This window comes from Canis lupus, chromosome 19, assembly GCF_011100685.1.
Source record: "Canis lupus familiaris isolate Mischka breed German Shepherd chromosome 19, alternate assembly UU_Cfam_GSD_1.0, whole genome shotgun sequence".
Lineage (NCBI taxonomy): Eukaryota > Metazoa > Chordata > Mammalia > Carnivora > Canidae > Canis > Canis lupus.
In genome coordinates, this window is record NC_049240.1 from 44279006 (window position 1) to 44292220 (window position 13215).

The 13215-nt window shown below is 33.8% G+C and overlaps 1 protein-coding gene across 1 annotated transcript in view; it reads right to left on the reverse strand.

Moving 5' to 3' along the window:
- The window catches only part of LRP1B (LDL receptor related protein 1B), a 1959891-nt gene that overhangs the window by 169972 nt on the left and 1776704 nt on the right, over positions 1-13215 (reverse strand). The window contains exon 66 of the mRNA XM_038565111.1: positions 12317-12436. Coding sequence (XP_038421039.1) covers positions 12317-12436 — 120 coding nt within the window. The remainder of the gene's footprint in view (positions 1-12316; positions 12437-13215) is intronic.

Sequence of the window (13215 nt, forward strand, 5' to 3'; positions counted from 1 at the left end):
AAGTACTCAACCACTATGTTGTACACCTGAAACTAATATACCACTATATGTTAACTATACTGGAATTAAAATAATAAAATAAAATATTTTAAAATCTAAGATGCAAGTACTTTTATTAGGACATTATGCAATGGACATGATGAATTCTGAAAGAAAAATATGTATATATTTGTTTATATTTTAGGCGAATGATTCCCAATTTTTTTTCTCTCTGACTCAGTGAAATGTCCTTTATTGAAAAGGAACTGAATTAACTGTTAGAGTTCTGATTCCATAAAATGTTTTATGATTCCTGAAGACTGTTTCCTATATTTCTGTGACTCTCTGATAGTTAGCCACTGGGATTTTTACTGCTCAATGCATGTTTATATCAAGAATATTGTGGTTTTAACCATTACATACTAAAGATCTGAGCAGTTGAGGCAGCCCAGGTGGCTCAGGGGTTTAGCACCACCTTCAGCCCAGGGTGTGATCCTGTAGAACCGGGATTGAGTCCCATGTTGGGTTCCCTGCATGGAGCCTGCTTCTCCCTCTGCCTGTGTCTCTGCCTCTCTCTCTCTCTCTCTGTGTCTCTCATGAATAAATAAATAAAATCTTAAATATATATATATATATATAAAGATCTGAGCAGTTGTTCCAAAGGATTCTCTTCTTGAAACAGGAATCATCATGGGACTGGGCGTATGCTAATTCTAAACTCTAGATTCATTCATAGAACTTCTAGGATAGGTATTTATAAAGTAATATAACATTCTACTGTCTATGGAGAATTTCTATAAACAGATAGAAATACCCATCAGAGACATCTAACTTCTCATTACACAGGAATAGTTAACTAAAATAGCTGTATGATCTTTTTTATAATAAAATAAGACTCATTGGCATTAATACATTAAATTTTCTGAGTATGTTCTGTTTTTAGGATTCAGAAGGTAATTACACAGAAGACTAAATATAAACAGACTTCATATTTGATTTTTTTAAATGTAATCTAATAACATATTAGATAATAACATAATATTTGGAATGGGAGCTATCAAGCCATATATAATAAGTCATATAAGAAATTTCTGCCTGGAAACACCTGGTGGCTCAGTCAGTTAACCATCTGCCTTCAGCTCAGGTCATGATCTCAGGGTCCTGGGATAAAGCTCCAAGTTAGGTGGGCTCCTTGCTCAACAGGGAGTCTGTTTCTTTTTCTCTCTCAAATAAATAAATACAATCTTAAAAATAAATTTAAAATGGAAATTTCTGCCAGTATAGTTTATTTGGTGATAGAAAAAATTAGATTAAGACTTTAGAAGTGTCTTCAACAAGTTGAAACAGGTTAGATGTTACTCTTTCAATTGCTTAATCACAATTTTATGGTAAATATTTTGTAACATTTAAAAATAAGTTCCCAACATTCTGATATAGAATTTTTATTTAGTCTGCCACTCAGTATTAGTTAACACACTCAATTCTGGAAGAATTGATCTTAATGAACTAAAACAAATTACCGCACACTTACCTAAAATTTGATTTTAGCATTTATAACAAAATACAGTAATAGTATATTATTATACTTAGTATAATACTAAGTATTACTGCTAAAATACAATTGCATATATACCAATATTCTGTAACTTTATGAGTTCAAGATTAAATATTAATATATGAACTTAAATATAGAGACTTGATTGTTTGAGAAAGATATATAATTCACATAATCTAAATACTAGTAATTAAAAACATGATTTTGAAGTCATATTAGATTTACTTGAAGCTCAATTGATAGTATAAGTTTTTATTTCTTCTGCTTTTTCTCAAATGCCAGCCAAAATCTTGTAACTAACTGCATCAAAAAAGAAACATGTATATACTGGAATTTTGTGTTCTTAGAACACAGAATTGTGAAGAGAATAAGCCTATTGATAATATGATCTATAGGGTAAGAAACCCTAGGTCACAGGTTAGATCTGCTCTATTTCTCAAGCTTTTAAATAATACTTTTCAAGCAACTTCTTAGGTCAAAGGAAACTCATTATGAAGAATTTGTTTATATTATTTTTATCATCTCAATATATTTGGATTAGAGAAATGGAAATATTAATTAGAAGGTTAAAATTTTAAAGGACGACAAAATTTAGTAATACTTTTGTCCTGACATCCATAACCCAGCAAGAGGTAACAGAGTTCATTATTTCAAACTAACTCCTCTATTACCTCTCTCCTCTCCCATTATTTCCCACAGGAACACTGAACAGAAACCACATATAAATAGTGCCTTAATGACATGAAAACCCCAGCCCAGAGACTTGTCTAGGCATTGAATGTAAGACTGATCAGAGCATGATTAGGACTATTAGAATCATAGTCTAAATGTCTGTCCACAAAGATTACAAAGCTAATAAATGGTACAATTACAACTCTACAATAGGCCTTTTACTCTCATTAATATATTATGTCCTGAAATGTTAACGATGAAAATGGATAATCATTTTGCAAGCAAAATCTGATACCACTTGGAACCTCAAGCTGAATTTAACATATAAGCACAAATCTGTTTTATTTTTTCTAAGGTTGGTCATTTTATTCTTTAAATATATTTTTGAAAGATTTATTTGTTTATTTATTTTAGAGAGAGAAAGCTCATGCACGAGTGGGGAGAGGGGCAGAGGAGGGAAAGAAGCAAACTCCCTGCTGGATGTAGAGCCTGATGTGGGGCTTGATCTCAGGACCCTAAGACATGACCCTGAGATCATGACCAGAGCCGAAATCAAGAGTCAGAAGCTTAACAGACTGAACCACCCAGGTGCCCCTGGTCATTTTATATTTATTAACTATTATGTTCCTAAATGAAATAACATTTGTTGTTTTTTAAATAGTAATTTAAAAATCTATGTATTTTGAATCCATTCTCAGAAATTAAGATATCACAAAACTAAGATATTTAAACTTTATAGCCTTTCTAATATATAATATATAGCACTATGTAAATGAAATATATATTCTTAAAAATCTTCAAAAATATTCTAAATAAATTCTACTAACTAGACATGCAATAAAAAAGATCATGAATGAGATGTTTCAGAGTTTCTTACCGTAATTTACGAACACTGAACAGAAACTTAAGGACAACCTAATTGCTTTGAATAAACACGTCATATTTTCATAGACAGGTTATCTGAATAAGATGATTAGACCTTTAACCAGTTGAAAGAAGCTATTGGCATTTTATTTTTTTTTAAAGATTTTATTTATTAATTTATTTGATAGATTGAGAAAGCACAAGCAGGAGAAGGGACAGAAGAAGAGGGAGAGAATATCAAGCAGACTCTACACTGAGAGTAGAGCCCAATGTGGGGCTTGATCTCAGGACCCTGAGATTATGACCTGAGAAGAAATCAAGAGTTGGATGCTTAACTGAGTGAGCCACCCAGGCACCTCAATCAGCAGTATTTCTTAAAGTAATAAACAATAATAGTTTCTATACATAGATGCATCACCTATACTACTGGTGTTGAGGAAAAGCATAATCTTCATTCTATTTATTTTCCCTCACTAATGTATAGTGTAATTATAAAAACATGGTACTAAGCCACATTGAATAAAACCTGAAAATAAAATGATAACAATATTCTTTAAGAAAATCACCAGCCCAAAGGATACTTGAACAGAATCTTATAAACCAAAACAAATATTTTTGTTCTAAAGGTAGACAAAAGGATACTTTTTTAAAGTTCTACATTCCTTAAGTATTTTTTATAAAGTATCTAATACTTATTTTCCCCACTTTCTACTATAAATCTGTAACTAGGCTTGTGTGTGTGTGTGTGTGTGTGTGTGTGTGTGATTTTATTTTGCAATTTTAGAGAATCAAATATAGTTGGTGAAGGATGAAGGGAGCAATATAACAGGATGAAGTTTCTCAAACAAAAATATCACAGAATGTTAAATTACTGACTCCATTTCCTTTAAAAAAATATCGAGTGCACCAACTCAGTTCTTATTAAAACGAATATGTAGTTCCTTCCTTTACAAACTCTACTATAAACCTCACTGGGCAAAAACCTATTTCCTTTCATGCCTTTTACTACAGATCAATCTAGAATCTAGAATATTTGGCATGCCTCCTGACTCATTGTGTGGGCTCCTTTTTAGCTTTATGAAATAAAATTTAAATCTCACAATTTCCTCTTATTATTAAGAAAGAAAACAAAACAAAATAACATCACCAAATAATTACACATCACTTTGGTAGAGAGATAGTCAATGCATGAAAGTTACTGAACACAAGTTATAAAAAGAATAAATGTGTTCCACTTAGACTATTAAAGGATGCATATGTAGGTCATTCATTTCTTCACATAAATACTAGACGGCAGTTTACTGGTTCTATTCATACAGAGAGGCGCTCCTTTGAGGGCTCCGTAGGAACCAAAATATTTCAGTACAAAAGAGATAATTTTTCCTTTCTTTGTCTTTCTCATACACATTCAGAGAAAGAGAGAGAGGGAGAGAGAGATATCATTGACAGAAAAAGGAGAAAAGATTGAATATTGCAAAACAAACAAACAGATGGATGAAAGCAGAACATATGATACATCAAAAAATTTACCATAAAACATAATAATATAATACTGGCATAAAAATACATCCTACTGAATGTACTTTTGCTCAGAAAAGAAGCTCTCCAGATAACCACACTTTTCCAAAAAATACATTTATTTTCACGGTAACTACTTTAAAAGTTTAGAAATATACCAGAAGTTGAATAATTTTTAGAAAATTTCTATTTAAAAAAGAAAGATGATGACATATGTCCACACTGGTTTTTAAAGTAGCGATATAGAGCTACATGATTATAAAATAAAATAAAATGTATTAGCATTACATTGAGTATAAATCACACAGACTCCAAACACATATCAGGTAATATGTCTAAAATATATTCTAAAAGACAGTGATTCTATGAGATTGTTGTTAACTGTTATTTTACTAATTATCTGGGGTCAGATTTGTGTAAGATTAAACATTTTCTCAAACAGTAAAGCAATGTGGTTTTCATTTCTCTCCCTCATGAATTGAATTGTTCCATAGCTATTTTGCCAGGGTAAGGAGTGGAGTAGGCAAGTGCCTCCTCAACAATGATAAAATTTGTGTAGGTGAAGTTTCTTTTAGGTACATAAAGTAGAATGCCCAATTCTGGATCCTGAGAGATTGTGAGAAATAAAAACACAAGTTAAGTGGAGAACACAGTTGTAAATACACTCTCAAGACATAGGAACAATATCCAGATTGGTATGGGACAGGCCAAGACTACTGAGAAGATAAGCGTGACCTCGACCCAACTTAATCTCAAAAAGATGCCAAACATCCTGGGAGAAACATCTATTATCAGGTACATAACACAGTCAGTTAAACTCAGGAGTGAGTCCGTGACATTAAGAGCGAGTAGTAGCTAGATAGATGAACATGAGACAGTATTTCTGATCCTCACAAGACTTGGAGATTTTCAGGATCATGTGTCTCTGCATGTCTTAGCTCAAGAAATTTCATGTAACAGCAGAAACTTAGGATCAGTTTGCAGCTCACCAGAAATGGAGACATGGAGAGAAATAGCCAAGCCTCCACCACAGCTGTGGGTGGTGATGCCAGCACTCCACAGCACAGGGCCCAGTAGAGTGGCAGCAAGACCACTCAGGTCCCAGAGAAAGGAGGGCCTCTTTCCTTCCCACCTGCTAACATAAAGATATATAATCCCACTAAAAATCTGAGACATCATGATGCCATGTGTTAGAAAATTTAAAATCTGCCTCTCAGCAACCTCCTTCAACAACAAAACCTTCCTCTTGCCCCCACACAAAAGCCACAGGGACACAGGGAGGAAGAGGTGCTCCAGGATGTTCACCTAATTTGTTTGCTAATCAAAATACAATACATACATTTGTAACCTATATTTAAATTCAGAAAACACTGATTAAAAACACTAAACAGATATATTAACTAAGTGCATGTAAGTGAATTGTTTTCCAAGATACAGAATTCAGTGCATCATCCTTTCCTGCGTATACAAGGAGCTCAGAACTTTACCCCAGGGATTGTCTTGAAGTCAGGGAACTAACATTTGCTAAATGCTATTGTAGGTACAAGTAAGTAAATATTTTGAAAATAACTAACTTCAAATATCAGAAATGATTTTAATGTAGTTACAAACATCAATATCAGAGCTTCTCTCTTCAGTAAAATCCAGGCCGTCCATCGTACATGAAATTTAGCCTAATATTGACTGAACAGTTAACAGATTCCTGCCTCTGGATGTTGTCACAACAGCTTTGAATAAACTTTCATGCATGTTGATGATCAGAGCATCTGAGCAGAGAACCGAGACTTCATGGTGTCTGTAGTGCAGGTTATATGAAACGTTTTGTGCTTTATTTGTCCATGAATATGTAATAATCGTAACATGTAAAAATAACCTTCAGTATGAAAATGTGTTATTCACATTAATACCCTGGAATACTAGAAAATGTCAAGCTTCAATTTAATATTGAAAGACAATACTATTTATGTAAACTTTTAAGACACTATTAATGATTATGTATATATTGATGAATACGTACAAATATAGTACAGGTTAAAAAAAACATGTGAATGAAACACAGCCACTTCAAAAGAGGAGAAGCAAGGAAGGGGAGAGGATAGAGGTGGGCTTTATATGTTATCAAGGGGTCTGAATGTTTTAAAAGTGATACCTTAGGCCAAATGTCAAAAATCTATTAAAAATGGTACATTGCTTACTGTGTAACTTTCTGTACAAGTCTGTATGGTAGAAGTATTTTATAATTTAACATACACTTGATTTAACTTTAAAACATCTGTTTCTTATATTCGTATAAATTAGGTAGACCAATTCAAATCTCCTCATCAAAGATCTAGGGGGGAAATAAAAGCACACATCAATCACTTCTGTCTTTTAGTTTGAGTGTGTTCAGTATCACGTTGGGAAACCAGGCTGCAGGAAGTACAAAGCTGCTGTAGGAAACCCAAGTTCCTCTCCTAAGCTCTAGCTAGTATGATTAGAGCTAGCACATTATTTTAAGAATATTAGCCAAGTAGCAGGTTATAAACCAAGACAGCTCAAAAGCAGCAAATGATGCTGAACCAAGAATTGTCAAGAATTCCACATGCAGTGGAGGGATGCCGGAGAAGAAAGCAGGGAACACGATCACAGGAAAGACCAATATAGCAGAAAGTGGATTCCAGAGAGCTGTGGTGCGAGTAGGAAGTTGACCCAGGTGGAACAACTGACCAAAAGAATGTCACATAGACATGTAGGGGACAGAGCTTGTAAACCATAACCTGGGGAGACAGGACATAATGGAAAGACATGGATTCTGATACCGTCTTATAAGAGTCAAATTATAGAACAATTTCAACTCTGATTACAAAATAGAAGCATGAATCTAGTACAGATTTGTCAAATCTCAAATCTGCATTTTCTCCTCCAAAATAGATACCAGGAACTAATCACAATAACAATTTGATCTTCAATTAAACTGTTTCTTGGTATTTTCTAGAATCTGTAATAAGTATGCTTTTTCAATAAAAATGCCATTTCACTAAAAAAAAAAATAGAAAATGACAGGCGGAAGGTAAAGAAAGTTCGAAATTAAAATCTGAAGTGAAAATCCTGGAGCTACTACAATTGAGGTATTGCATGTATTTTGGTCAGGCATTCAAATCTGGTATTTGTCCAATATTGTAATAAGTAGTGGAACAGCCTTTTGAGAATAGTCAACACCTATAATTTAATAAAAGGTAGAGACCTACATTTTATAAAGCTTATTTTTCTTTGGGCATATTGGAAAGAATGAATAAATACTTTCAAGCAGAAAAGAAGTAATTTTATAATAACTATTGACAATTTACAAAACAACGCTGAACCTGTCTTGCCATAAATGCGAAGGAAGCATATATTTAAATCCTTACTTACACAGAAGTACAGCTAAAAGATGTTTTTAAAATATTTATGAATTTAAATCCAAACGTGCCAAATGCAGCTTTTACAGACCCATAAATTTAGCCATCTCAAAAACTATGTGTAATAAGATGGGAAAATATGTAATTTAATTTTAAAATTTGTATCCACTCTCACCAAGAATAAACTATTGGAGCAAGATTCCTAAACCATATTTAATTTACATCTATTTAGAGTGGATCTAAGGCCTCCTTGAATTCTAGATTAGCATAAAGTTTTTACATGTGTTGAATATTAGTTATTAAATCTGCAAGTACTCATAAGAACTCAAGAATTACACTGAACAGAATTTAATAAACGGTATTCTGACACATATAAAAATTAAATAATTTTTAAAATGTTTACAGATTAAAGGTATTTGAATCCCCGGTACTTCATGTGCATTTTGTTTGTTCCCAAGTTATTCTGCTCTATTTTGTTAGGCTTTTCCATAGTGTCTCGGTTTTACTGAGACAATTACTCTTTCAATTTAAAACAACAAGAAGTGTTTCATTTAGGATATGTCAAGGTAGAAAAAATTACAATGTTAGAACTTTAGAATCGACAGAAACCCATTAGATCTAAAACTGTAGATATACTGCTGCTGAGACACAATGTACAAGCTAAGAGACCTTCAAGAGTAAAATAGAATCTGCCTCTGAAGTTAGCAGTGGACTGGGACCCCTGGGTTGCTCAGTGGTTGAGCATCAGCCTTCGGCCGGGGTGTGATCCTGGAGTCCCAGGATCCAGTCCCACAATAGGCTCCCCGCAGGGAGCCTGCTTCTCCCTTGCCTATGTCTCTGTCTCTCTCTGTCTCTCTCTCTCTCTGTGTCTCTCATGAGTAAATAAATAAAATATTAAAAAAATAGATTTAGAAGTGGACTGAGAAAGTATAGAAGACAACTACAAGGAAAATGAGTTCCATATTGAGTTTTTGTGATAGAGAACAGGTCTGTTACTCAATAGCACTTCATGTAAATCTGCTCTACATCTTGCTAGGCCCTGAGGACACTTGACAGGAGAAATAGTGAAATCTACTTCCTATTCTAGGCAAGGTCCGTTTCCACAAAGACACATATGACTCAGATTCAAGTAATAAAGCCTTAGTTAGATAGGGTTAATCTTTAATAAGTGTTTTTGTTTGTTTTTTTCCCAGTCAATGGAAGTATCCAAAGGTGAAGGAACTGTCCGCCAAAGGTGTTAACAAGCTTATCAAAAATATATGGCACTTCTACATTTACTGAAGTCAGAAGAGAGGGGAAGGAGGTGACCTTTTAGCCCATCAAGAGTAAAGACTGAGAGATGCCTGGGTGGCTCAGTAGTTGAGCTTCTGCCTTCAGCTAGGGGTGTAATCCTCAAGTCCTGGGATTGAGTCCCACATCAGGCTCCTGTGGGGATCCTGCTTCTCCCTATGCCTATATCTCTGCCTCTCTCCTTCTGTGTCTTTCATAAATAAATAAATAAAATCTTTAAAAAGAGAATAGAGTTTAGAAATGTTGTACTAAATTATGATGTAGAAGTTTTTCAAATTGCGGTGTCTGGTTGACTCATTCTGTTAAGGGCTTACTCTTAATTTATTTGCCTTAGGTCATGATCTCAGAGTCCTGAGACCTCAGAGCACACCCTCCCCACCCACCCAAATCTCTGGAGAGGGGCTTAACTCAGAGTCTGCTTGGGATTCTCTCTCTCCCACTCCCTCTCCACTAGCTGGAGCATTTGAGCTCTAAATAAATAGAAAATAAGTAAGTAAGTAAGAAAGTAAGTAAGTAAGTAAATAAATAAATAAATAAATAAAATCTTTTAAAAATTTATTAAAAAAATTAATGCCTGTCCAAAACAAAATTTTATAGTGGGTCTAAGGCAAATCAGATAGCAACCTTCTCACCTCTTTTCTTCCTCTTACTGTATGTATGTATGTATGTGTTTACTGTTCTGGAACTTATAACAATGACTATGACTGGGATGATTCCATATAATTTTATAGCAGAAAACATTTGAATATTTTTCCCTTAACACATAATGAATGAGTTGGCTTTAGGGGCATCTGGGTGGCTCAGTTGATTCAGTATCTGACTCTTGGTTTCAGCTCTGGCCATGATCTTGGGGTCCTGGGATCAAAGCCCAAGCCATGGTCTGTACTCAGTAGAGTCTGCTTGTTCCTCTCCCTTCTCTACTGCATATATGCTCTCTCTTAAATAATTTTTTAAAATCTTTTTTTTTTTTTTTTTTTTTAAGAATGAAGTGGCTTTATGCTATGTCCACAGAATAGATGTGTTAGTGTGAAATAACCCTTGATTGAAGTCTCAGTTCTACCACCTGCTAACCGTGGAATTTTCAATAAGTCACACAGTCTCCTTGGGACTCATTTACATCAATAAAATAGGGGCAGCAAAGAGATTATATGAAATAATGATTATAAAGTCTTTGACAAATTTCCTGGGCTATATGGTAAACATTAAATAAATATTAGGATTTACTGTGATTATAATTATTGATAATTATCAGGTTGAATAATGTAATTAACAGTTAAGGCACATCTAAGTGAAGAACAAATTGTAGATATTCCAGAAAAAGTATTCATTTAGCTAATATACATCATTATTCCATTTTTCTTTGGTATACAAAAAATGCTAGAGATAACAAAGCAAACCTGCGAGTAGTACAGACTAGTCTGCAAAAGTCTTTAATAATAGTTATGAACAAATCAGTGATGACTGTACTTTGAGGCTTTGTGAATTGATTATGAATACCAATTTCATAAAATGGTAAATGGGGTTTCATGATACTGTGGTCAGCTGTTTTGGTCACATCTTCTGAAGGCACAGTTATATGGAAGACGGTAGTAGCAAAAACACTTAAAGATACATGATGATCAATTATTACACATTATAGCTCATGAATTTTTTCAGCATAAATGGAATTTCAGAGAACATAAAGGTTTTTCATTATTTCCTTTTTCCTCAGAAGAGTTAACTCAGAGCGCTGTGGAATATAGCAGATTAATTTAACACAATTTTGTCTATGAAGCCTGGAAGTCCTAGTCTTTCTTTCTTTCTTTCTTTCTTTCTTTCTTTCTTTCTTTCTTTCTTTCTTTCTTTCTTTCTTTCTTCTCTTTCTTTCTTTCTTTCTCTCTCTCTCTCTTTCTTCTTTCTTTCTCTTTCTTTCTCTCTCTCTCTCTTTTCTTTCCTTTTTTCTTTTCTTTTCTTTTCTTTTCTTTTCTTTTCTTTTCTTTTCTTTTTTTCTTTTCTTTTCTTTCTTCTCCCTTTCTCTCTTTCTCTCTCCCATTCTCCCTTCCTCTCTCACTCCTTCCCTCCGTCTCTCCCTCCCTTCCTTCCTTCTTCGAAGAGGGGAGAGGCAGAGGGAAATGGAGACAGAGAATTCCATGTAGGCTCCACACACACTGCAGAGCCAGACACGGGACTAGATCTCACAACTCTGAGATCGTGACCTGAGCTGAAATCAAGAGTCAGACACTTAACTGACTGAGCCACTGAGCCACCCCATCTTTATTTTTCTTAATCAATTACTAGATAAAATAATTTTTTGCTTCCCCAACAATGCCAAGTTTGGTATGTCTACCTACGAAATGCCTCTATTAGTATTTAATAAATGTTGATAAAATGAATTACATATCACAACTACTCTTCATTTCTGTCTTCCGGTTGACATTTTCAAGATAGAATCAAATGCATTAAACAAAATAAATATGTTCTCCATTTCTACAATTTTAATTAAGGAATAATTCTTGTAAATAAAAGTATTGATTTTAAGTAAAAAGATCAATGTTTCAGAAACAAATGCTAACTTAAGTGATCATTGTCATCTATTAAAACAGAACAGATACTTTATCTTTTCTCTTTTTTTACCATGTTTATGAATGACCAATAATCATTGAATAAATGGAAAAATCACATGTATTTAAGTAAAAAAATTGTTGTCTCTGTGAACAACACTGAGATAATGAATGTCTCATTGCTTCTGTTCATTAAATACTAATATCATGTGCATGCTCTGCCACAAGAAGAGACAGTTCAGTCTACCTTATAGATTCATCTTTTTCATCAAAATAGTTTTGAGTCATTTTCAGCAATATTATTCTTTTGCCTTATCCTTCTCTGGTTAAAAATGGCTAACCTGAGATTGTTTTTATAAAATAGCTAATCTGAGGTCACACAACTCTGTGAACGCAGAGACAAAACTTTCTCATGGGAGACCCTGGCTTCATTAGAATTGTGTTCAAATCCCTTTCACTGTGGCTATGTCAGATGATGATACAAATACAATAGGTACCATTCAGGGTCACAAAACACTCACCACAGTTGGCCTCATCTGATGCATCTGCACAGTCTGGATCCTCATCACAAACCCACAGCTTGGAAATGCAATGTTTAGTAGTTTTACACTGGAAATAGTCTGGAGAACAGCTGTTTTCGGCTTAAGGAGAAAACATCTATTAAAATGTAGCTTTCAATAAGAACAGTTTATCTAAAAACCAATTAGACAAACAAATGCTTAAGATAATCAACTGGAAATGTATTATCTTTTAATTAATAAATCTCTGAAGGTGAAGAGTTTTAACTTGCATAATCTATAATATATTCCAAATATCCTTTTCAGTAGAAATAAATAAAAAAATATTTCTGCAATGATGCATTGGATAAAAAAATCAGAGTTTTCAAAACAAGGCCACCTTGATTACCTGTATTTTGAAATTAATTTTAAAAATAAAGAATTCAGAGCCTTTCAGAATAATTATACCAGATAAATAAATGTAAGAATTTATGCGTATGCATTTCTATAAATAGAAAAAGACTAAAATCAGAAGATATTCATGAATAAGGAAATAAAAAGCAAACAACTTATCGAAATCTCTAGTTGTGTTGAGTTTTTGAGGGAAGACGTGAATGTCTGACTGTAAACTGCATCACAAATCCTAGTCAGTTTAATGGATCAGCTCCTAGAATGACTAACCATAAAGAACTGGTACCGACTTTATTCTGAATGCACCATCTTAATCAAATTGCTGGGTGACTGCACATTATTTACTGATAAAAGTTTTAGAGGAATAAAATAAAACCTCAGCAAGACAGAAACGTTGGCAGCAGTTCTGTTGAAACCCTGGAACTTGGCAGGTACTTTATTGTTCAGATTCTGTATGTGTTCGTGTATATGTGTGTGTGCATGCGTGTCTGCCTATGTGCCTATATGTATAT